Source organism: Hirundo rustica, chromosome 1, assembly GCF_015227805.2.
Source record: "Hirundo rustica isolate bHirRus1 chromosome 1, bHirRus1.pri.v3, whole genome shotgun sequence".
In the NCBI taxonomy this organism is placed as follows: domain Eukaryota; kingdom Metazoa; phylum Chordata; class Aves; order Passeriformes; family Hirundinidae; genus Hirundo; species Hirundo rustica.
Genome location: NC_053450.1, coordinates 98,913,037 through 98,940,087, shown reverse-complemented (window position 1 = coordinate 98,940,087; position 27,051 = coordinate 98,913,037). Strand labels below are relative to the sequence as shown.

Below are 27,051 nucleotides of genomic sequence, written 5' to 3'. Positions count from 1 at the left end.
AATAACTAGCTTATCCCCATGAACTGACTGGGCAGAGGATCCCTTTTCTGTGGATTCCAGTGTCATGAGAGGAACAAAAAATTGCTGATGTTGAGACATTTCTGGGAGTTCCTGAATATCATCTGTGTAATTAACACACAGCCCTGATAGCACACAGATGTATATGATTCCTAATGTGGACATAAGCGCAAAATGCATAGGGCTTTTCAGTGATTCCAGGCTAGCTTCTCAGCAAATTCTGGGTATTTGACTTTGGGATTGAGATTAAAATTATGACAGCAAAGCCTTTGTGTATCAGCCTCCACAGATCTGACACTTACTATGACCAAATGAAACAAGCACTACTGTTGCCACTGTAGTGGCACTGATAATGAGAATGAGAAACAGACATCGTAAGCCCTAATGCAATGCTGAACAACAGCGGAAGACAGATTAGAATTCAGAGGTTCTGACCTCCAACAAGGTAGTGATCATTCAGTTACAATTCAGAACATAACTTTATCCATTCCTGAACAAAAATAACTTGTAACCTAAGGAGAAATGTTTAATCGGTAGAAATTATTAGTTCCTTCACAGTAATGCCTCTAGAATTTTCATCTGTCAGAAGAGCTAGGTGTTGGTGTTCCACTACTGGTTGTATAGCAGATGATATTTTCCTGGATGGATTGCAGATCACTGATGAAGCCCTCATGCATATGTATGTTTTTGGATGAGTTTAGTACAAAATGGACAAAATCCCATTGAAGGGATTTTTTGTTTCACTCTCTCAATCTCATTTCATAGTGTTACCCATTCTGAGTTTAATTCACTTTTTATTTATTGTGTCTCATTTTTCTAAGTAAATACAACCCCCCCCCCCCCCCCCCCTAAAATACATCACCCTTCAGGATGTCAGTTACTTTACAGCATGCTATAAAATTTCATTGTCAGTGTTTGGGATGAAATAAAAAGGACTTATAATGCACTTCAAAAGAAATGCTTAAGTACAGGGCAGGGCTTATGTAATTGTGCCTGTTAAATCAATTTCACACTACCATCCCACTCTCCCCTACTTATATTAACTCTTTTCCTTAGTAAGGGGTGAAGGTTGGAGTGCAGTTAAAACTGGAGCTCTAGGGGCTTGCAGTATTTGCCAGAAATTCCTCTCTTCCTTGGGTAACAGCTCTGAGATATGTGCATGACATTGTCTTTAGGAAAAGCAGGTTAGATTTCCCCAAATTTCACTTCAAAGATATACTAAAAAAATATTATTTCCCATGTAAGAAGGAAATGGAACTCCTTGGAGAACTGAAGTGACAGGTGTAATTAAAGTTCTCATATTTGAAACATATGTGATAGCAGAAGTAGCTGTGAGATCGAAAAAGATGTTTAGTTTTTCACTCAATTAAAATATATTTTACTTTGTATTTAAGTAATTGAAGTTAATATGATTTACATAGTCAATAAAACAAATATTTATTTCTGTGCTTTGTACAAGAATCTTTTTCACCTGCATTGCCACATAAAATGTTAACTGAAGTTTCTTAATATTCTGGCTTGAGAATCTCTTAGGTTTGAGCACTGAGAGGGAAACTATTCAACTAAGCCCACACTTCAATTGGTTGCTCTTACTGACATCTAATTAACAACTTTCGGCTCTCTCCTAAAACTCAGTGGAGCATTGCAGGAAAAGGAGATTCTAATACAGCATTGAGCTGAACGGGAACTCCACAGCCATATTTTTTTCCAGTTAGAAATGAATTACAGTCATCCTCCATAGCAACTACATTTCTGTTTATGTTGTATTTAACTTTCTCCTCTTCTCACCTCTCCTGTCTTTTCTAGGTTGGCTGCATGCCTTGGGTTTGGAATACAAATTCCAGCAGCTCAATAGTTATAATTTCTCCCGGTGGGACAAATAAAACAATGAATGAACTTCCATGTGACACAGCCCACTATGCTTTCCTTTCCTGTGTAGTGGGGACTCTCACCTTGGCAATATTTCTACGTGTATCTTCCTTGCCAAAAATGATTCTCCTGCTTTTTGTTACAATTTTGTACATAGCTATTCTGGAACTCAGTGGTTACAGAAAAGCAGTGGGGTAGGTATCTTGTAAAATTAAACAATTGGTAATTCTCTATGGATAGTCACACATTGACTACTTGTTTCTGAATTGTCCTCTAGTGTTCAGTGCTGCCTAGGACTGTGGACTCAGTAGAGCCTAAGAAATACATCAGTCATCATCTCTCCAGAAAGTGTAGGATCTAGTAACATCCATCAACAGGCGATCAGCTTTTGGGAGCTGGCAACTGTTGCCCCATTGTTCTGTAGTTTTATGCTAATATACTCCAGCTGAACACACTGCAGTCCAACTATCATAGGCAATAGAAAAACACACTTAAAAACTTAACTGCCATATTTCAGCAGACCTCAACCAATTCTGATTTAAATTAAGATTTTGAGCTTTCCAATGGTTTTATATTTCCTAGTTAAAAATATGCATATACATTACAATAATGCATGGCAATCCTCAAGAAGTTGCATGTTGGTATGACACAGTGATCAGATATACTACCTCCCTGCCCAGATGAGCCTCTTCAGAAAAAACTAGTGATTAGGAGGTACCCATGTGTTCTAAACTAAGGATCTGATATTAAAAATGTGCAGTGTTAATTATTAGACCTGGAATAACCCATTTATTTTCTTTTTATGTTTAAGGGGCGGCTCCTTTTATATGCGTGGCTATGAACCAATACTAGCTATCTTGTTGTTTTCTTGTGCTTTAGCACTGCATTCAAGACAGGTGGACTTGAAACTGCGTCTGGACTACCTCTGGGCAGTGCAGGTAAATCACAGGACTTTATAATATCCATGTACACAGAATGATGTCTGACTTTTTGATTTGGTTTTCAAATACTTTCAGGACAAATTACTTGGACTCAGATACTCAAACTTTTTCATGTCTCTTGGGGTTCACAGAGAAAGATTGTTTTACAACTTTCATTCCACATACATATAAAATTCATTTTTCCTGTAGAAGTGATTTTTTGTTCCTTTGCTGTTGCTCCAGTATACCATTAATCAAATAATATATTTATAGCTAAGATGCATTAGGAATAAACTGTTAATATAAGTTTGAGATTAAAACATTGAATCCATGGTGGTTTGTTTGGTTTTTTTAATCTTATATTACAAAAAGGAATGAAAGTAAATCAATATTCAGGTAAAGTGAAAAAAAGCAAATAAAACTGATGAAAGGAAATATTTACATCTATATTATACAAAGAAACTATGCAACTCTTTCCCAGAGGAAGATCAGAAATTTATTTAGATACCAAGTGCAGGGACTTTTTTTGAAAATGTATTTCCTAATTATCAAACACAGCAAAAACCTATAGAAATTATATTAGCCATAACACAGGCATAAGGATAGGTGTACCTCCTGTCACACCACTCAGCAGTCTAATTCCCACCTCCAAAGTGTTTAACACTGGCCCCCAAGCGAAGGAGAAAGTTGACTATGTAAGTTTATTTGGTGGAATTTGGAAGCTATCCTTACAGTAAAGCTTCCACACCTATAATTGACGGAGGTCATATTCTTTTCTCACCTGCACCCTGTGAACTATTTTGTCAAGAGGACCATTTCAATTGTCATATCTCTTGTTTTAACACATAACATGAAGACTGGAACAGATGGGTTACTCATTGACTGGAACATATCCCTGGCTCCACTGTATTACATAAAATGGAGAAATCATTTATGACTTAGTTTTTCTATCTAGCAGTTAGGCTGTGTGGGGATTTCTTATTTAACTTGATGTCCAAGACTGTGTTCCCCTCTTTTACGCTTTAAGATTATCTTGTTCTATAATTTCCATGAACTCTGTACAGTTCAACTGAGTATGATCATTTAATTTAATTTTTGTCCTATGATCTGCAGTCATAACTGCTGTGCCTGTCAGCCTCAGAGGCTTGTTTGGGATAAACTGATACTAGTTTCTGTTTGCTGTGGTGCCAAATACAATTTTCAGATGGAAAAAAAGATTTCCTGATTTTGAAATTCAGTGCAGCACCTGCCTTGCTGGATAGTCACTTATTTTACATGGGTTGGCATACCATGGAACTATTTGAGTGCCATATGACTCATGAATACAAAACTTTCTGTATGTTATTTCTATCCCTGAAATTGAGTAGCAGTAGAATAATGTACCGGTTTTGCTATCCTGTGACCTTTCAATGGACCAAGAGTGGGTTCCAGTGTCTTAAATACTTTTCATCATTCCAGCTATTGCGACTTGCATGGCAAATTGTGCATCCCTAATGGAAGTACTGGTTCAAGATTCTTAGTTTAAAGTTAGCTTTTAATTAGCAATTAATCAGCTTAAAAAAATCAAGTACAGGAGTATGTCATGCTTGTCTAATGCAAGATCAGAACTGGACTTGGACAGTGGTAAAGGAAGAAATATGAACTTTTTCTGTTTTCTTGGAGACAAGTTCTATAAAAATACCTAGTCATCATCACTATTGTTAAAAACATTGTGCACTTTCTCCAAGGGACAGTAAGGAGAGATAAGATGTGACATTTCAGTACTGTCCACCAGCATTTTCAGGTACCATTTCAGAAAGTACTTTTCATCTGGGAAGATCAAATGCCATTTTCAGATCTTTTCACTTTCAAATCAGAGATGTATGGTGTCACCTTGTGTATGAGATTTGTGTGATAATAATGAGAAAGGAAAAAAATCAGTTTAGCTAGAAAATTCAGAATTTAGGGATCAACATAACTACCATTCTTTGAAATCAGTATGCTGATTTCAAATTATTATGATTTCAAATTATTATGATTTCAGTTATTATGCTTTTGACCACTTAGATTATCTGGGCATATACCTTTTATCTCAATGCCAGGTGGAAGATCTGGATAACATGTGATAACATGTGGATAACATATTGAAAGAAATACTGTTCTGCTTTCCACTCTGTGTATTGGTTGTAAATGATATTGAGTCCAAGGACTAATTAACATAACAACTAGGAATATTGTCCATGATGGATGCTACAGAAGTGGTTGTTGTGCTTACTTATTCAAATGGATAAGGAGGGGGGGAAAAAAAAAATAAATATATATAAATATATATATATATATATATAAAAAATGCAAAACATTGTATTTGAACTTGCTCTTGCTCGGTTCTACAGCAAAGTAAAAATCTGAGTATTAAAGGCTCAGGGAACACTGTTTATTGGAAATATTTATATGTTAAAACTGCCTTTGAGTAGTTAGCCAGCTCCAGGCTACTAATTGTTTATTAGCCTTTAAGAGGAGACAAGTAAGAGCCGATTTTCTCCAGCTGCTGGACTGCAGGAGCCCTCTATAAGGCTAAAAGCAGTCTTGGTCCTGTTTCTCTACAGCCATAATACTATTTACTGTTAAACCATTTTGGCTTAACTTGGTTATATTTCTGGTAACAGAAGTTTCAGAAACACCATTGACTTAGTGCACAGGACCTATGGAGATTTTCTATTTTTCAAAGTGAGGTGTGCTGATTCTTTGTGCAAACACTGAATTGCATGAACCAAATGCTAAATCTAGATTCATATCAGCCAGTCCCTGCTGTGTGAATATATTCCAACATAGTTTCAGCCAGTCATTTTTAGGAGGCTTTTCAATTGCTGGGTTACAATCTGGAAGAATTTTCAGACTCAAGGACTGCTCTGGAAGCTTCAAGCAATTTGTTTGCATACTTGAGTAGCATTCATTGTTGGGCTAATCCTGTAAAAATGTTTTCAAATTAATAAAAGCATTTGTGGCAAAAGCTGCAATAAAAAGGATTTCATAGATAATTTCTTTAATTTCATCATTAACAACAGTCTAGTGCTACTAAATTATATTTTGAACCATGAAAGTATCCTGAAACTAATCAGTAGGAATACATAGGTACATATTCAGTGGTCTGTCCTAAGGTCTGAGGAAAACACACTTCCACAAATTTTTTTCACCCCATCAGCAGGAAAAAAGTGCTTTGAAGAAGAGCAGTTTCAAACAAACAAACAAACAAAACTATTTAGAAAAACTACACAGTTTCAAGACAAGTTAATTCAATTTCCATTCATATAGGTTGCATCACCAGAACAGTGACAATACAGTAGAATTTATGTACATTGTGTGGAAAAATACTTTTTTTTATGCATATGTTGTTAAAACATTTATATTTGCACTTTCTATTCACAGATCAGTGGTGTTATAGGCTCTTATTGATTTGATATGGGGTTTTTTTGTGCCAGATTTAACCTTTCTGACTATCACAGTATTTTCAGAAAACATCTGTTGTGGTTTTTTTTCTTCATACTTTTAATAGGCAGTGAGAGGAGAATTTCATTTTCTGCATAACATTGTTGAGTAACTGTGTTCCTCATATGACAATTACTGTGAATAGCAAATATAGGAGATTTTACTTATTTGTGACTGATATTCACTTTTCATTATGCAAACTATTTAACAATAGTGGGAGAAACAAATACAAGTTAAAAAATTCATGAAGATCCTAAAACAACAAAAAAATGTAGTTTTCACTCAGGAATTGTCACAGGAGGAAAACAAGAATAGTACAATGATATTGCTTCATTTGATGCATTCAGTTGGTGCATTCTTTAGGGAATACTACCATATCATTCTGCTGTCTTTCTAGCCCATTACACTTGTACGAAATATGAATTTTACAATCTACAGTCAAGACTTGCCAGTTGTCTTAGCACTTCAACTGGCCCTGCAAAAGCAGTGTGATGTGTTTGTTCCCTGCGGATGTAGTGCCATCTTAGGTACAAAAAATGATATTTCTATGGCACTGGTGCCCAGCTTCTTTTTAACTGAATCTTGAAACTGTATTTTCATGTAGTGTCTATTTAGTCAGTGACCTTTCTGCAGCATTTTTAGGCTTATTAAATGGTCAGGTGATACAATTGTTCAGACCACTTCCCAGACAGAGGATGGGTAACCAGTTGTAAAAACTGAAGGCTCATGTTTAACTATGTAAAATGCAGTAGATGTTAATTCGATTGATATAAAAAGTCATAGTACTAAAAACATTTTAAATTTTGTCACCATGTCCAGTGCAAAAATAAAGCCTGCTTTTAAATACTGCAGCTCTGCAAATACAGTTGGGTTCCACAAAATTACATAGCTGCCACAAATACCAAAGTGGTATAAGCAAACAGCAGAATGTGAAAAATTGTATTGATCATGCCAATGCATTTTCTTTCTTATTTATATTCACAATAATCTGTCTTGTTTAGACAAGTTAGCTACTAGCTATTGCATAAATATCATGCTGGCAGCTTTCCTTAATTAACCAATGGGAATAGGGACAAATAGATGAAGGTTTAAATGCCATTTAGCTACTTGGATAATATTCCCACCAGGAATATAAATACCTGTGATCTGTGCTATTTTAATCTTCCAGCCTCAAGTACTTCTTCTCCCTTCCCTGTGTCTGTTTTTCCTGAGAAAGAATGATGCCTATGCATGCTTTAATCTCAGCTGCTCAAGAGTAGGCATTAGAAGCTCACAAGTCACAAGGAGGGACAGTTTTCATTGCACTTCCCTGAAGAGCAGAAAGCAGGAAGCTGGAAAAAGGCCCAGAAAATACCAGTAACTGGCTTACTTCCCTCCCATATTATCTCTGTGATGGGATAGTTTTAAAGTCTTCACTGTTGGACATAATCAGTCTTTTTTTACTTCACCTTCCCTCCTTTATCTTCCCTTGTGAGAGACGCAAGGACGTATTTCCTCTTTCCCCAAGCAGCTCCTGAGGAACTGAATAAATGAAAGCTGTCTTAGGCAATGCAAGGCAAGAAGATAGATACTCAAACTCTGTGCAGAGTATCTATCTATCTATCTATCTATCTATCTATCTATCTATCTATCTATCTATCTATCTATCTATCAGAAGAGGCACATTACAGTTCATATTCCTAATGGATCTGTACTAAAGCAGGATGTTAGGCAGGATGTGTGAATTGGTTAAGTGCATGCAGAGTACCAGCAACAATACAGCAGTATTGACCCAGTGTCTGATCTAAGATAATATGTCTGCTTTTCAGCATGAGAAAGTAACTCAGGAGGAATGCTATGCTAATTCTATTAATGTTCTGCTTCTTGTCCTGAGGCTAGGTCAGGCAGAGCTAACACAGCTTAATTTTCAGGGCACTGCATTGCTCCACATGGGCACTGTCAGCACAAATTTCTCCCAGAATACATGGAGAGAGTGCACTCCTTTCTCTCTGTTAGCTAGGAGGTGCTTGGCCTCAAATAGGTCAGGAGACAAATAAAGTAAGAACACTCCACTTGTTCTGCTGTTCGCATAATTTGCATCTATTTTGGGTTTGCTATCATTACCCACCATGAATCACAGAATCACTATGGTTTTATTCAAGGGCTTTCCATGATGTTAGGGTTTTTTTCATGTGAAAACGCCATTTTCTCAAACCCTTAGTGTTTGATTAGTTCCACTGTAGCCCAGGAAAGCTGAGATCCTTGTGCTCAAGCAGTCTGCCAGAACTTCCGGCTATGGGGACCCTTCACGGAGTAGTCTGCTAGGTCAGAGTGCAGTTCAACTGATTTGTTCAGGGTCACATGACAAAAGAGAGCCCTCCTTCTGGGCCTCCACACCTTTACCCACTGCCATTGACTGGTAGCACTCTTGAAGAATCCACATTAACAGTTTGTAGACAACAAACTTTATAATTTAAGAAAAAAAAAAATTAGTGAGAAGTTAAGGTTTTAGGATTGCTGGAAGTAGTATCTGACTGCAAAAAAAATGTATTCAAAGCAATGTACAGACAAGCTCTAGTCCCCAGTGAGAGCAAGCTAATCATTCAGCATGCATAGAGTACACTTACGTGTCCATATGGGGGAAAGGAGAGGTTCAGCCTACCACCTAATCCCAGAAGTTATATGGAGTCTTCTACCCTTTCTTAACTCTTCTTTACATTTATGCAAAGCCTGAGTGACATTAGTCATACGTCTTACGCAGTAAGAGGTGGTCTTGCCTTGGAGGTGGGTGACATCAGTGTAATAACTGAGATAATCTTGGGATGGGGCTATCTCTCAATCCAAGGAGGGTAATTTTGCCATAGCTGCTAATTCAACAGCAAGACATCTTCCATTATCTCTCTTAGCCTCCAGCTGCTGTGTGTCCGATCAACTAAAAAGTACCACCAAGTACCCTCTTCTGCAAGGGTTTCAACAGAGCCTGGTTGCAGTCTCCACTCCACTCCACTCCACTCCACTCCACTCCACTCCGCTCCGCTCCGCTCCGCTCCACTCCACTCCACTCCACTCCACCCCTCTCTGTTCAGTCCCCCCTAGATTGTCCTGTGTGTGGAAAATTCAATGTGCTGACGGTGTTCCACTCAGAGAGTAGCAACCAAAATTCCCCCTATATTTTCTTTACTGTTATCTTTAATTTTACCTCAAGCCTTTTTCCCACAATCTCATTGTTGGCAACTGAGCCCTCTCAGAGCCAAAATTGTAGTTAACAGTTTTGCATCCGAAAAGGGAAGAGACCCTTGTTAGGTGTGTTGAAAATGTTGCATTCTATCATTACCAATGGTGACATCATTAATGCCTTTCCCTGCTCTTAGATGATTTTGCCACCACATCAGACTTGACTCTGATAGTTTGATTTGAGCCATTCGCTCTTCACTCAAGAGCTCAGTTCTCTACTTCTTAGTCACAGGTGTTCCTTGCTCTGAAGCCTTTGCTGTGGTTCATACATAATGATGGATGCACTGGAGAATATTTTCAATAATTTCTTCCAAAATAAACAGTTTGGTCCACAATTAGGCAAGGCAGAGGAATTTGATCACACATTTCCACATCAGAAATGAACAGCTGCCAGTGATTGAGCAACATCATTATCCATACAATGCATCAAACTGTTTACTCCACTTACCTACACCTACTTGGTTCCTTTGATTAGTACAGAACTACTGTTCTTTAAGAAGGTATTCTTCCCCATATTGTATTGGTGGGTTAACTGAGAACATTAACATTCCTAGGAAGAAAGTAACAACAAAATTTCTCGTTCAAAAAAAGAGGAATAGATAAGGAAGACCTGAATGGATATTTTATTAAGATCATCAATTCAGTTCACAAATCTCTTTGCTGTTGTCAGAATGAAACTTTCCATGTTTCATTGTGATGTACAGTGTAGTTGCAAGTTTGATTTGGATTTTCAACTGAAGAATCTTTTTATTTTTCCTAAAACATTTGAATTCCAACACCAAACTAAAGGCCAGAGGCCATTTCACATGTTCATAGAAAACAGTAAGTCAGAGTTATATCACCAAAATAGGAGAAGGATATTTTAAGAAAAGAGCATGTGAAATTTAAACAGTGAAAGAAGTGTCAAGAAAACAGCTCATGAACAGGAAATAGATACTTATAATAAAAACTTCAGGTATATTTCTTGCAAAACTTAATTGCTATTTAAAGTTTACTGTTATTTCAGCTCTGGAACAGGTTCTGTTTCTTATTATGCAAATTAGAGTAGGAGCTGAGAATTTATTTAAAAAGGTAACAATTTCCAAAGAATTTATGGTTATAAAATCAATTTTCTTCCAGAATTCTTTTTACTTGTAAAGAAATTTAAAAATACCAAATAAACTGCAGGACAAAGAAGACTGTTACTTGAATAAAAATGTTGTTTCCTAAGTTTTGTCATGGAAAATAAAACAGCTTCCTGAAAAAATATCACATGAAATAATATTGTTAGACTATATGGAGGCAAGAGGTGACCGCTTTTCTCCTTCTTAGGATAGGATACTGAGAAATTATGTGGACTTTGTAATAGATCAGGATACCAAATTTCAGATATAAATGGGAAGCCAAGAAAGATTAGAACAGAATCATCAATTATTTATGTGAATGGAGTTTCTCAACAATGCCTGAGGATTTGGCCTTCCAGTCTTCTACTGACTGTAATTAGATAAACAAAATCACATTGGCATCACAGTAGAAGATTTGTGAGTGTGATTGAGGAACAAAGAAAAAGCTTCACTTTCTGTGAGATAAATATCTTCCTGATCAAGTGTTTTCTAATTGAAATGGGTGCAAGGCCAGAAGTCACTCTAAGAACAAGGAGCAAATTCCAGAGAAGGAACTTTGCAGATTAATCTACAAAGTACTAGGCTGGAATTTGCAAACCTACGAGTCTCAAATGAGATTCCTACATATTCAATATTTTTCAAAAAAGGGGTCTGAGTTTTTAATTTTAATTTAATAATTTCCTATTGTATGACTCACACTAACTCAGTGAGTTAAGCACTTGTAATAAAATGCCAGTATTCTGAGTTAGGGACCTCAGATGTGTTAACTCCTAAGCAGTCATTCTGAATGCTGTCATTCACATCAATAACAGAATTTCTGTTGCAAAGGAACTATATATGTTTTCATGACAAACACTAATATAATTAAAATCTCTAGAAATGTTACCTATTTTATATATATATATATATATATTTTTTTTTTTTTTTAAGCGTACATAATTCTTAAGGATGCTCAATTTTAAAATCTTTTTCTCTGTTGAAGTTACAGTCCTACCAGATTTGTTTCAATTTTACTGCTAAGTACATAGGTTTGCTTGAAACACTGGAGGTTCTCACTGGCTTCTCTTGTCTGAAAGATGGATCAAATACTGCTATCACTATGTCGAAGTACCTGGGAAGTAATTGGCCCCCAAGGCCAATGTGACTTAAATGGGATTATTCAGACTTACTCTGTAAACACATCAAGTTTCTACTTAAAAGAACAGAAAATACCAATACACTTAGCTAATCAAACCCTGAAAACAGCTGAGAGATTTTAGCTTGAATTACTAAGGATTTAAAGGGATTTTGCCTAATGTAGAAACATGGTACAGGAGAACGGTTCTCAATCTACATTGCTAATCTGCATTTTGTTCATTTTAATTCCAAAGGATGAATTAATAGAATTTGATAGACTCAGCTAATTTTTTTGCTTTTTGGAAAGGTTTTCTTTTCCTCTATTCCAACAGGCAGAAGAAGAGAGAGATGATATGGAGAGAGTCAAGTTGGATAATAAAAGAATTCTTTTCAACCTGTTGCCAGCCCATGTTGCACAGCACTTCCTTATGTCTAATCCAAGAAATATGGTAAGCAGATATAAAGTTTAAATACATGCTGTATGCATCTTTGTTGTTTGAGCCTCCTTCCATCTGTATGTTTGCAAGAAAGGCTGGGAAAAAAACTTTGCTTTTGTAAAAAGAGAAGTTTTGCAAAAACTTGGGTTCAAGAATTAGTTTGAGATTATTTATTTTGCTGTATGGTCTTCCTTCTCTGTAGAATTTTAGTGAAATTCAGGATAAGGGAAGGTTGCTATTCAACATCAATATAACCAAGTACCTGCATATAAATAACTTAAAAAAAAAAAAATCCAATCAGTGTAGGATATTGGAATTTATCACAGTATTGCATGAGCTCAGTTTTGTTCTGAATGGTGAAGTGTACGAACTGCCAGACACATATGTATTAACCACTCTAGTTCTGCAAAGTATGCTACCATTAATAAAACTATCTATTTAAAGTTAAAAACAGGGACTAGTACATACTTAGTGAAGACACAGATTAACATAAAAGACTGCACTGACTAAATTAATTTGTTCAAGAAGGCCTTATAGGACTCCTTATGGTCATCTGAAAACCTTTAGCACTGGAGTAGCTGTAATGTCCACGATACTGCTCTTGAGAATTGGGGTCAAAGTATTTGAACCACAGAAGAGTGATTTTTCTTTCTTTGAGCCTGACAAATTTTTAAGCAGAAACCTTATCATACAGAACAGCATTATATTATGTAAGAATCCACAACACATGGAAAGACTTGAAAGTATCTTGAAAGAGGCCAGTTATGTACCGCAGGACAAAATTAACAGTTAGAGTAGTTCTATAACTGTTAAAACTTCCTTCAAATTTTGGCTTGCTGCTTCAGTGTCTAAACAGAAAAAAAAACCCACAAACAAACAAACAAACACCCTAAGTTTTTTTTTAATGGGTTTAATACTTTAGGTGTTAATTTTCTATTGTGGTCTTGAGTGAAGACATCTTTCAACATTACTTTAAGAAGTCTGGTTTTCCCTCTAGAGAAACTGATGGTCTTTGTCCTAGCCATTATTTATCAGTAGAATAAGTATTGTAATAATGATGTTTAATTTAGATTAATTTTTTTAAAAATAAAAATTACATCTGCTTATGAACTACAGGACCTTTATTACCAGTCATATTCACAAGTGGGAGTGATGTTTGCTTCCATCCCAAATTTCAATGATTTCTACATAGAATTGGATGGCAATAATATGGGAGTGGAATGTTTACGCCTGTTAAATGAAATTATTGCTGATTTTGATGAGGTAAGGTCTAAACACTTTGTCTTTTGACAATATCAGTTCTACCAAATAACTATCAATGAGATTATCTGAAGTAAATCAGTGTATCTTGAACTGTTTAATAAAACAGTACTGTAAACTTCCTATTCAATCATAGTTGGTGTCCACTGGGCTTCTCCGAAGTGCCAAATTTGTACCTTTAGGCACATGACTTTGACCTAAAATTTCACTAATATAGGAAGAGTATCAAATATGGAAGTTAATGGCCATTTTTTCAATGACCTTAAAGTGGGCAAGCCTAAACTTAGCAAATATGATACGGCTTAATGAACTTGCACATATTGTCTGATAATTATGTTGCTCATCTAAAATATTATGTAATATTTAACAGTTTTATGTTTTAAACAAAGCTTATGGACAAAGAATATTATAAGGATATTGAAAAGATCAAGACAATTGGAAGTACATACATGGCAGCTGTGGGACTTGTACCTACTTCAGGAACTAAGGTAAGAAGATTTTATGTAACAGTCTTATGAAGGAACCATTTTTCTTCAATTTCCAGAGGAACATCAGAAACACAACTAATTCTGTGAGATTATTGATAATTTGTATAACTTCTTTACAACATTTTGAAACTGAAATTCAAAGAACAGCTGTAGCTGGAAAAGGAAAACTGCCACACTTGCTTATGTGGCTTCACTTGTGATTTCATTGTCTATAGGTTTGGATTCCTTGCAAATTGATGTATAAAAGCCTCTAAATCAGTGGTAGTGTTTTAAACCTGGTATTTTAGATGGCCTTGTAAGATGCAGAGAAAGGGAGACTCTAGGTGTAATGAATTGCTGCAAAACTAGCAGAAGAATATTAAAATGCAATTTTTATATATATACTTTAATATTGAAATCTGGATGTAACCTACAACTAAAATAAACATCCTCTCCCAACCCCCATTATGGACAGGAACTTTGTACTAAGTACAGTACTGCACTGTACCTGTTCCATCCAAATCAGCCCTTCTTTTTCTCTACCATTAGCATTCTATATACTGATTTAGTTACTTAGCAATAAAAAAGTCAGTCATTTCAAATCCACACACTCTGGGGCCTTCTGTATCCTCATCACTACCCCTGAGTGTTATTCTTACCTTAACTTACTACCTTGGAACAGAGATTTTCTAAATTTTCAAGCAGCATCTGGAAAGTCAGAAAACCCTGTAGGCATTATGTTAAAAGTATAGTATACAGAGTGCTACGTACATTAGTAATTACACTAATAAAACTAAATTGTTAAAATTTTATAGAATTATTAATATAAGAATAGAATGAAAATTAAAGCAATCCATTCACTTCATATGCCCAGAGTTTTCAGAACTTATCCCTTGTTCTGATATGCATGTATGTATGTTATAGATATAGGTTGAATACATTAGTGCATATGGTTTAGCATTGCAAAATAGTACTGAGTTAGAAAGCAAAAGCGAAAAAGGCTGGAAGATGCCCTGTGGACTTTTTAGCAACAACTATCCCTGCTAAGTAAATAAAAAACAAGATCACAAGATCACATATAAATCAATGGCTAGAATCATGTTGGCGTATATCACACAACTAACCTTCTGATCTGCAAAGTATTTCCTGATGCCTTCCTTTGTATCATTCCTAGAAATATATACATTACACACACACACGCACGCACACGCGCGCACACACACACACACACAAAGTATTTTAAAAAATCTGTTTATCCTAAAATGTTTGACTCATGGGTTCTGAGACAGGCAAAAACCACTGATCTTTAGAATTTTTTCAGTGTGTGTCCTGAGGCAAACAGGCAATGGCATAGTTTTGTGTCTGCCATAGATGCTCTTTGAACTATAATCCTCAAAACAAGTGTGTTATTGGATAACTTTGGCAGCATATGTTCCAAAACCTAAACATGTTTGTCTCTTGTATTTTATAGTAGTTGAGTGAAGGATCAGCTGAGTTAGTCCAGTACTGAAGATACTGCTCTGAGCTTATGATAGCAATGCATTTTAAACCACTGCAGAATACCTTGTACAGTACTGTCTTCCTTTCAAATCTTGGGGCAAATTTTGACCTTTATGTAGAATTTATTAAAATTTATTATTATTAATTTATTAAAAATCTGTATTCCAGAATAAAATATCTCATATAAAACAGACAAAAATTTTTACTTTAACTCAGAGTTTCAGCTCTTCTATGATCTCTCCCTACTGTCCATATGATGCAAATGAATAGAAGTTACATCAGCTTGCCAGTAGTTCTTCAGCATACACCTGTATATTAGAATTCTGATAATCTTGGCTGGTCTGTCATGCACTGGCAAATCTCTGCCAGCTTCACACAGTCCCCAGGCTCTCCTATGGAGTCATATGTGTCCATGGGGGACCATAAGACATTCAAATGCCTCTGGTCTGCCCTCTGCCAGGAGTGTCCCAGGTTCAACAGAAAATCTGGCACAGCCTCTGATTTTAAATCACTAATTTCATACTAGAACTTGGACATGAACAGAAAGCAGTGGATGGAGTTAATTGTGCTCTTAACTGAGGATATTTATACACTTAAGAGCCCAGTACCCTTATGAAGTCAAATATTTAAATCCCATATTATACTGGACTTCTGTTTCTGCACCTTGACTCAGCAGGTGGCTCCAGTAAATGCATGTTGTGTCTATTGCAGTGATTTTTGATGCTCTGATGCAGTTTTTCCAGTAACTACTCTGATGTTTAAATAAATAATTGCTTTCTAGTTATATCAACAGGGCAGCACACAAACAAAGATTTTGCAGACATTTTGCACAATATAAATTAATTGCATCTGTATTTCACCAGGGTCCTAACTTCACCAGGGTCCTAACTTTGTGGTGTTCTTTAGTGCAGGTTCAAAACAATTTGTCCTAATCCTGTTTAGAGGTATCTGTCACCTGTGGTGCACTCAGTATTTGTCACCAGTCCTTTCTCCTGCAACCCTGAAGGGCACTGCAGGAAAACAGAACATTCATTAGACAGCAAAGAAATGGAAGAGAAGAAGCATAAAGAAGTTTAGAAATCAAATAAAACTATGCACTGCTCTGTCCCTGCTTCAGACATTAAATATTTTTTCCTCCTCTGGAAATGTATCCATCAACTCTTTAAGCTGAATTCTTGTTCTTCCTTTGTTTTGATGATTCTGGAAAAGAGTAGAACTAGCTAGTTCACATTGCAAAAAGCAGAATGTCACACATCCAGGCAGGTAAATAAAAATATCCTTCCCAAAAATTGGGACAGGCACAAGGATGATTTTCATAGTTTTTTTGTGAATTTCCTAGCCACATGAAGCAACCCTGTCAAACTGAGGTGAATGAAGGAAATAGCAACCTGATTCTCAGGTTTTTCAGCCACTGCTTAGCACTGCATTTATAAAATCTCACTATCATGGAAAAAACTCAGTAAGCTTTCATCTCATGCCAGCTTGTACAGTTGTATTGTGTAATACCCTACTGAAGCTGCCACTGATCCTGCATTTCTTTCACCATATCCTACCTTTAGCCCATTTTCACTTTGCAAATTTGTTCCAAAATTCATATTTCTTATTCAAGAGCAGAACATAAGAGCAGTCATACTGAGTTGAGTCAAAGGTTTCTTCTAATAGCCTGTCTTTAGCAAACCAAAGTTAGTTAGCTGGGGGGAGAGTATGAGTTACAGAAGAAATATGCAAACCTCTCTTTTCCACATTCTCATAATATGCTGCTTAGTTTTTTACTACTTTGTAGCAAATATTCCTTTCATGATCTTGAGAATTATGTTAGAAGCTTGCTAAGTTTTGGAATCCCCAATATCCTCTGAAAATTAGTTGCACAGTTTAATTAGACTGAAGTTGTAAAAATTATTTTCTTATGTTGGGGTTTTATTCACAAGTTATTACTTCACCATTTCATTTGATCTCTTTTAGGCAAAAAAACCCCAAACATTAGTTCATTTAGATACATTTGATAACAGCTCCCTTCAACTTGCCTGGAAAGGAAAAATGAAGGGGTGTTCTGCACCTCACAGGATTAAATCCAACAGGAATTTTGTCAATGGGAACACCATGCACCCGATGGTAGCTGGGTGCTAGCAAAAGCTCTCTCCAAAGGGAGAAGAGGGCAGCAATTATAGTTATTAATATCATCAGGCAAGGTAGTTTTGTAAGAAAGCAGGTTAAATTCCCTGCCACACTCAAAACAAACATCGGCAACTCTCTAGCAACAGAACTACTTTACCATGGGAACTTTTCTTTCCATTCTTCCCAGAAATCAAAAGGAGATAGAGAAGAAAAAAAAAGCAGAAAAAAAGAATGTATGTGCTGCAGCTACGACCAAAATTTTCCTTTCTAACCAGAAAAACTGGTTAGATTCTTTTCCTAAGGCATCTCTGTGCACTTCTCATTATTTTTCATTTTAGTATTTAACCTGCATCTCAGTAACATACAAATTTAATGTGCAACACTATTTTGTTTCTAGGCTAAAAAATCAATTTATTCCCATCTGAGTACACTGGCAGATTTTGCAATAGAGATGTTTGACGTTCTTGATGAAATCAACTATCAGTCTTACAATGACTTTGTCCTACGAGTTGGTAAGTCATGTTTCTACAATTGTCACACAAGCAGAAGATTGATTTTCGTTGGCTTTTCCTGTGCTGTCAGCAAAGGATTACCTGTCCTGCACTCATGATTAAAACTGAAAATCCTCCATTAGTGAGAGAGTCACACCTATGTAAAAGGTCAGCAATCTGGATGGTATGCATTAGTATTAAGGAATTCCCTCCAATTCCAGAGTGTTTACTTAATCTATGCACCCCTAAAAGGAAAGAGCACCATTAATTTTATACAGTGTTATGAGTGTACCCAGTCTTGTAGCTTACATTGCTTTGCTTTGCTAAGCTGCTGAAAATTGGGTCTTACTGTATTACATTAAGTTGCATCTGCAAAAACTTAGTCGGTATTAAAAGTCCAATGGGAGCTTTTTCTCCACAGATGCCAAATCACCTTAACCAGTCCTGTTTTCTCCAACAAATCAAATCCTCTGCTCTGCACAACGCAACTCTTCCCATGCAATACTTTACATGTTATTACATGTCTTACCACTCATTTCTCTCAGCCTTCTTAGAAATCAAGTTCCCTGCTTCCCTTTCTTCATGTATCCTGCCCCTCTCCCTTAGTACTTTCACTGCTGTTCTCATTTTATTGCATATTCTAACACTGATAGTTTTCTCCATCTTCTTTCTCTATATATTTTCATGGCTGACTTGGGAGAATGAGCTGGGCAACAGAAAAACTGAGGTTGCTAGCAGTGGAAGATTGAGAAATACCAAAGACATCAAAGGCAGCAATAGGAGTTACACATTTTTGACCTCCTGTACATACGAATAATTATAAACCTCAAATTATCTTTGAACTCTGTTATAACTTGTCTTGACAGGTTCACAAAGGATCAAACACCTAACCCTCGTTCTTCTACATAAATTGCCTAGGAAAGCCCTTGCACAGGATGCCATGCAGGGTTTAGTATCCGCAGCTCTTCAGGGCACTCAGAAGGAATATCCTCTTTTATCTTGCAAACAAGATGTTGAAATCAGTCAGAAATGTAGAATTGAGCTCTGCAGTTTATAAAAGGATAGACTTGAGTCATTTTCACACACTTTTGTCTTCTTCCACTGTCTCTGGAATCTAAGTTGTCTGGCACTAACAACTAGCCTGACGCACTCCCCTCACCCCAATCCTTGTGTATTTCAGACCACTATTTCTGTTTCTTGGAAAACCTCTATTAAAAGGCTTTATATGTGCAACTGCAGTGGAACTTATAGGAAATAATTAAAGATCTTTAACAGTTTGTCCCATCTTCAGTTAGCTGAAACTAACTCTGCACTACCACTGCTTTTCTTATTTTCTTTAAACAAACAAAATCCACAGAAGAATTAAATTTTTATGTTGTCTATCATATTACATTTCCAGTAAGATATCAAGAAATGTCTTTGTTGCGTTTCTAAAACTTTCACAAATGCAGAAGTCCACTTGGCATTAATTTAATCATAGAATCATGAATATGCTGAGGAATCATAGAATATGTAAGGGATCCATCAGGATCATCAAGCCCAACTCCTGGCCCTGCACAGGGCAGCCCAAAAGTCACACCATGTGCCTGAGAGCATTGTCCAAATACTTCTTGAATTCTGTCAAGCTTATTGTTGTGACCAGCTCCCTGGAGAGCTTGTTCCAGTGTTCAGTCCCCCTTTGGGTGAAAAACCTTTTCCTGACATGTAACCTAAGCCTCCCTTGACTCAGCTTTATGATGTTAACATGTATTACTGTATTACAAAAAAATATGCTAAGACACTTATGTAAAAATGTTTGGCAGGATTCATGTTTCCTTTGGATAATATGCTGTAGTGAAAACCAAACTAATTTTTTAATTTTAGGTATTAATGTTGGGCCGGTAGTGGCAGGAGTCATTGGAGCCAGAAGACCACAGTATGATATCTGGGGGAACACTGTGAATGTTGCCAGCCGAATGGATAGTACTGGAGTGCAGGGAAAGATTCAGGTGAGTGCATTCTAAGACAATTTTGCAAACTTTACATACCTCCTGTTTTATATGTGGTTACATTTTCAAGAGCACTTAGAAAAACACAGCCTCACTTTGTTCTTATGGAGGGGGAAACACTCTCCAGATGACTCATCATCACAGGTATAGTTGTTTTCCATATACTTCACTCCCTAAAGACAATGAAATCTTCAAATAAATCATTTCCCATCTAAAGAAACAACTTCTCTGCTTCATTGCACACAGTTGGAGGTAAGACTGGGAATGCTAACACTGCCAGTGTTTGTGCTGTAGAAATTTTGCCTAAATAAGACCTGCAAGGAAAGGATCTACACTCATTTGCATCTTACTACATTTTATGAAGATCTAAAAATTGCTTGGATACTTTGGATTGGAGAGGTGATGCAGACAGAGAACACTTGTTCTACTACTAGAACCTACAGTGTTCCTCTCAAAAGCTCAATGATTACCTGCAGTCATTTATCCAAAATACCTGTCTAATCTGCAGGGATCAAAAGGTCTTCTGCAATAAATTAACATATCTGGAACTGATTACAGCTTACAATTTGGTTGCATATTTCTGTTGGATGGAGTTTAGTCTGTCTATATATTTATTTAACTCAAGACCAGAAATTCTGCTTCCCAGATTCCAGTTTTATCAGTGATCTTTACTTCTTAAAGAAAATTCTAAATGACCTTGAGAGCAGCTGTAGGTGCTAATCCATTCTGTTTACATGTATTTCATTACCAAGAAGTAAAATGGAGAGGGGTGGGCAATTACATGAGCAGAAAAAAGTAATGGGTTTGTTTATTTTCTATCCTCAGGTGACAGAAGAAGTTCAGCGGATATTAAAAAGATGCAGTTATGAATTTGTGTGCAGGGGTAAAGTCAGTGTAAAGGGGAAAGGTGAAATGTTGACCTATTTCCTGGAAGGAAAGGCTGATGGAAATAATTCCCAAACGCGGTCTTTAAATTTAGAGAGGAAAACGTACCCTTATGGGAGAGTAAACATTCAAACAAAACTGGGCACCAGCTGTCCATCAGTGTCCTCAGTTGCTAGCTTTACTGTAAAACCTGCTCCTGGAGCAGGTCAAGTATCTACGACTCACACAAACCAAACCCTGCATTACCTTCCTTCTGTGCCAGCTGTGAAGGAGGCATAAAACAAAAGAGATTTGGTTGTGCCACTTGCAGTGAACTTGGAGAGCAATGGTTGCCTGAATTTTTACTAAGAAGTCAGAGATCACAGGCCATGTCATTAACCATGGACCACTACAACCCAACCAAAGAGAACTTGGGGACTGTGTAATGAACTCTTGGGATGGAACATACAAGGGCTAGCAATTCTGTTATGAAAAGTCAAAACAGGGTTTTCTGGAAATGAGGAATATTTTCTTGGCATTTTTAAACAGTAAATGAAAAATAAATAGATAAATGTGCAAGCAATTATTTATGTGTGTGTGTATGTATATATATGTTTTAATCTATATATGCATACATACAAACAGTTCTATGTAGACTTAATAGAGATTTATAGAGATGAACATAGAAATGTGTATTTATTTACACATCCACCTGCAGTGACATAGCAAAGAGATTTTGCTTTCTGTCATAGCCAGAATTGTTGGGCCTGGGGTCAGCAAAGCTGCATTTAACCATGGAGTGTGGGATGCCTGGAGACTCTCCAGGGCTACAGCAAGACTTTGAGAAACTGTGCTCCCAGTGCATGAATTAATGCAATGAGAACAGTGTTTATTGTGCTGTCAATGGCAGATCAATGAAGACTGGATTCAGCTAATTATAGAACTTTACATATCTTTTTAAGTTCTCCTTGCATACTCCAAAAACTTCCAAAAACTTTCAATCAAACCATTACACTAGGATATACAGTAGGCAAACCACAGAGCTTTAAGTTTAGGCAAAAGAACAGTATGTATTCTTTCCATTAAAAACAATACAAGAGTGGTAAAGCTTAGAATTTGCTACCTCTTTGTAGGTCATTTGACTCTGTGCAAGATAGAGGAGCCACCCTTAAAGCACAGCAATATGCTTATGCAATATAGAAACATTCCTGTATTTACAGTGCTGATTTTACTGAGGAACAGAAGGATGGTATTATTTTAGGCTTTTAGAAATAGCACAAGTCCTCTGGCTCAAGTCCAGGATTAACCATTCTGAACAGCTCAAAGAATTGTCCAGTACTGGTGACAAAATGCTGTTGCTAGTTTTGTGACATTTGTATGTTTGCCAACATAGTTTTATATATTAATTGATTTTTAAATTTATGCCACACAGTTTTATTATACCTTGATTCTATCCAGACTCACTCTTCAAAGCTGTACAATTATGAAAGCTATAGTTCTGAGAAACAAGCACAGTCAAACTTTGTCAAATGAGGAGCACTGGTAAATGTGCCAGGAGAGCAAGTCCAGCTCTTAATCTGCTTAAAAAAGAATATATTGTGGCTGCTTTTTTCCTCTACTGCTGCCCATATCATATTGTTTATGGTTTCATACTGAAATGATGATCTGGATGTGAAATGTGGAATGCAACTCCACAGTCAAGGGGGAGCAGTTGAAGGTCATCCTGCTGAGGGACATGTACTCCATGGACAGGTGCCATATAGTCCTGACAGGGATTCACAGGCTAATTAATCTCAGCTGCTTTCCAAAAGAGAATTAAAGGATTCACAGGCTAACTAATCCCAGCTGCTTTCCAAAAGAGAAGTAAAACTTTACATTGTCTAAAAACATGCCAAACTTCCTTTTAATAAGCAAAACAGTCCACCCCCCTCAAAAACAAAAACAGGATCAAAACCCAAGAGCAACAACAAAAGAAAAAAAAAAAAGAAAAAAAAAAGAAAAAAACCCCAGACAACCACACAAACCCAAAACCCACAAAGCTAAAAATCCCAGTCCAGAATGCAGAAGTTGTACAGAATGTACAATAGAAAATTTTCATGTACTAGGTGTCACACTTCCCTTTGGTTGGCCTATTTTGTTACAGATTTTAGTGGAAAGAAGGTTCTAAGAGTCCCGTCCTATCAGCTTTTGCTTTGGAGCAGTGATTTTTTGTGTTAAAAGTGTATGACAGCACTATGTCAGTAGATGCAAATGGTTAAAGAAATGCTGTAATTCCTGTTCTCCACATCAGGATACTGTGGGACTCCAGTGTTTTTCAGCGGAGTTTTGAATTCATTTTTATGTACCTTGTCTGCATAGTGCTTCATTACAAAGCAAATTTAGTCTTATGATTAAAGTGACTATAAAAACCTGAGAACTGCTTCCTAATTGTACTATACAGGTAATACACATCCTGATTAGGCTGAAGAAAGTCACTTCATTTCTTTTTCTCCCTAAGAGCTACCCAGTTTACAGATATTCTAGAATAATTTATTCTTTGTTTTCAGACATTCAAATAATTTTAAAAATATACATGTAGAGAATACAGATTTAAAAGAACAAATACTTATGTAACTAAACTGAGTAAGTGGTATTCATGTAAAGCACACAGCATCGTTATGTTCTCTAACAAGTTTATAAGAACTAAATCATCACATGAGTAAGTTAAATACTTAATCAAGTTGGAAAGCATTATGTGCAATAGCATTAACCACTCAGTTCCACTCTCAAAGTCTCCATGCCACACAATTTTTGAACTCAGTGAATTTGGTATAATTTCACTGATAATAATAAAATAAAAGTATCTTCAGATCCTAGCAGTAGATCTGGCAGCATGTGAACACATCGAATAAACACACCCATTGGCCCACCCAAAGCTTTCAATAAAAATACTTATGTGTTATTCTTTTTATTAGGCTCAAGATATAGGCATCTTGCCATTGTTTCTTTGATCTTTGACCAAGTGCACAGTGAGAACAAATGAATTGTCTCCTCTGCTGATATTTTCATGACTGTTCTCCTTCCCAGACGCATTTCCTTCCTGGTAATGTCAGTGGAAGATCATGTAACAAGGTAAATTTAGATTATACATGTTAATATTTTAAATTACTAGCAGGTGATCATTAATTAGAATTGGTCCAAAGATTATCAAAGCCCGATCCTCTTTTCCAACAGCCAAATGAGGCATGTGACTTCTGTAAGAATGTTTTCCATGTTGAATGGAAAGGACCACATAGGCACAGTCCATCATCAGCTTCTCATTCTGCACTTTTGGAGGAGGTCTCTGCTTCCCAGAGCAGGTTGAGTGGACCAGGCAAGCTGGTGTGTATGTCTTAGCTTACAGAATCAAGCATGGCATATTTGGAGTTAGTTTCCAGACTTTAAGTCATAGATTTATAGGATGCTTTGGGTTGGAATGAACCTTAAAGATCATCTTGTTCCAACCCTGTTGCCATAGGCAAGGACACCTTCCAGTAGACCAGGTTAACATCACTCTCATTAAGTTCATTGTCATTAACATCATTATCCTATCATGAATGGTTTTTCATATTTTTATTATGGTTGTTGTTGCTGGTTTTACCATGGGGAGAACTATACATTACTTTTTAGTCCTGGACTGAGCAGTATAAATTTATACTTGAAGAAACTTCAACTAAGGCACAAACTAGTGAAATACAATGTAAAAATAATAGGCAGGATTCAGCAACCATTTCAACAATGAAAGCTAAGTGCCCATTGAAATAATGATATAATGAAACTGTGCTCTTATCTTTATGCTTTCCCTCCCTATTCATATAGTTTTTCCCCATTTCCTGTTCTGTCCACATTTGTTTAATTTCAGCTCTTGTATGACAGTTTTAAATGACATATTTAATCTCTCAGTTGTTCTGCATTCTTTGGCATGTTTAATAAGTTTTATACATGGAAAGAGGGGAAAAGTACATGGAAGTAATACCTCTGAAAACCTCATAAATACACATTCTCTGCCAAATTAAAGATTGCAAGCAAAATTTTTATTGGCAATTGTCATAAGATGGTGTGTGGCCCACTCCTATATCCCTGAAAATCATCAGAAGGATTTCCCTGGATTTCTGTGGGATTTGTTTTGTGTCCATCTTTTTACACGCATTTCCTGTCTTGCATATATTAATTTTCTGGTCAAGCACTGTAACTTTTGCCTGGGTAACCTTGCTATAGCCCCACAGCAACCGCAAGTCCCTAGTGTTCATCTGAGCATAGTAACTTGTTGATTTGTGGACAGAATAGCCTCTTGTACCTCTGTTCACTGTTTTGTGGAGCTGTTAGCTTGAAATAGTCAACAGATACAAGCACTACAACAAAGTGATGCCAGTTTGGCATCAATGTCTGTCAATAGCAAGCACAATATTTCACACCAGTTTGTATGTTTTTTTGTTTCAGATAGCAGTAATAATTGAAGTCTTTCATTCTTTATATAAACATATAAGTTGCAGAGATCTTTAGTCTTGAGACTAAATGTTCCTATGCTACCTTTATCTTCAAATGTTTTTTGAATTATTATTCTCTGCTGAGATTGCAAACTGGATTACTGGCTAGATATTTCTGAATATATTCCATTTACATTGACTAGAAATCTATTTTAAATGCACAGATTTTCCCTTTCTTTCCCTAGGTGAGACTGAGAGCCAAAAGTTTCAGCTTGTCAGGGCTGAATCTGCATCCCCTTATGTATCCACAAGGCCTGCAGCAATCATCAGTTTAGTACGCTTGTAAAGGTCAGGAGTTGAGCTTCTGTAGGCCAAGTTCTGCTTTGGGTTATAGCAACATCTCATGTCAGTACTGAACTGAGTATTTTACAACACTAGTAACCAAGAGTAGGTCATGCACTGAAATCTCTTCGACACTTTTGCCTCTAATTTACCTGTCAGGCAAAATAAAGTAGTTGGATGTCACTGTTTGAAGGGAAACTGTATATGGCCTGTGCTATTTCAGCGCTTTCAAGAGTCTGAACACATTAGTAAGTAGCATGAATCATTTTCCTGTGTTGGATTCCTGCTTGTAGCAGAAAAAATGCATTTTCTTTACATCAGCAAGTCCAGACTCCGTATGTGATCTGCCCAGGCAGGAGGACTATTTAGCCATAAAATTCTTTCAAGTTAGAGTTTTTTTATTACAGTGAAAACCAACATTTTTTTGTGACAAACCTGTATTATAATGCCTTATTTTTAAACTTGTACAGTGTTACAAAACAAGAGAAAACATTGGCCTTTCATGTATTATTCACTTTAAAATATGTATTGTACTATGAAATTTTGTAAATAGTTTTAGCTTGGACTGGTAATTGCATGTACGCTTGTATAAAAAGAGGTAAAAAGGTAAACTTTTAACAAAATTAATGATTTTTGTAAGAGGCATTTCACATGTGCACGGAGATTATATATACTTTTAAAATGGATGTCTTTTTGGTTTTCCTTGCAATCTACTGCATGCCATTCATGCCTGACTTCAGTAAAACAAAACAGTAAGTTTTCCTAAATGGTTTTGACATATCACTTCTGGCACAGTAATCACTAGTTGCACATGCATTCAGCAAGTCAAAATACAAACAGCAAATAATGAAGAAAAAATACTTCATGATTGTGATCTGCCAACCTCAGTGTTTCAAGGTCCATAACACACTATATGAAAAGTGTTATCAACATCTAAGCTGTCTTCATAAGGTACCTTCTGGTCATTAGAAGCAATAAACTACTTTCTGTAATATAAAAAGCAAATCAGTACTCTAGTTCAAAATGGTGTAGTATCGGATCTTCAGTGGTTATTCTCTAATACTGCAATTGATGTAGTATTGTCATCAAGAAGGACCTGGTGTCAAATGCATCTTTGCTGTATGCAAGTGCAACACTATGGAAGGCAAAGAAGGTGAATTTGGCCCATTAACGTTACCCAGAGTATATCTCTAATGTGATAATAAGTTATTGTATATGAAAAGTACATAACACAAATAGGTGGTTTTCCTGGATACCTACATACATATATATATATAGATAGGTATATTAAAAAAATAATTTTGTTGCCTTATTTCTGTCAGATTTATTTACTTATTTTCCAAATAATTTCTATTGCTAAGCAGAAAGTATTTAACAAAACTATCCAGAGAAAATTCACTGGGTTTATCTGGCTTTGAGCCATCTGTGTTCTGTGCTA

At 36.3% G+C, this 27,051-nt stretch overlaps 1 protein-coding gene across 1 annotated transcript in view; it reads left to right on the top strand.

Moving 5' to 3' along the window:
- The window catches only part of ADCY1 (adenylate cyclase 1), a 180,607-nt gene extending 157,920 nt beyond the window's left edge, over window positions 1-22,687 (top strand). Inside the window, exons 13-20 of the mRNA XM_040077081.2 lie at window positions 1,825-2,081; window positions 2,699-2,825; window positions 12,037-12,153; window positions 13,258-13,404; window positions 13,791-13,889; window positions 17,881-17,995; window positions 19,838-19,962; window positions 20,788-22,687. Of these exons, the coding sequence (XP_039933015.1) occupies window positions 1,825-2,081; window positions 2,699-2,825; window positions 12,037-12,153; window positions 13,258-13,404; window positions 13,791-13,889; window positions 17,881-17,995; window positions 19,838-19,962; window positions 20,788-21,126 (1,326 nt within the window). The 3' untranslated portion in view covers window positions 21,127-22,687. The remainder of the gene's footprint in view (window positions 1-1,824; window positions 2,082-2,698; window positions 2,826-12,036; window positions 12,154-13,257; window positions 13,405-13,790; window positions 13,890-17,880; window positions 17,996-19,837; window positions 19,963-20,787) is intronic.
- Window positions 22,688-27,051: the final 4,364 nt, after the last annotated feature.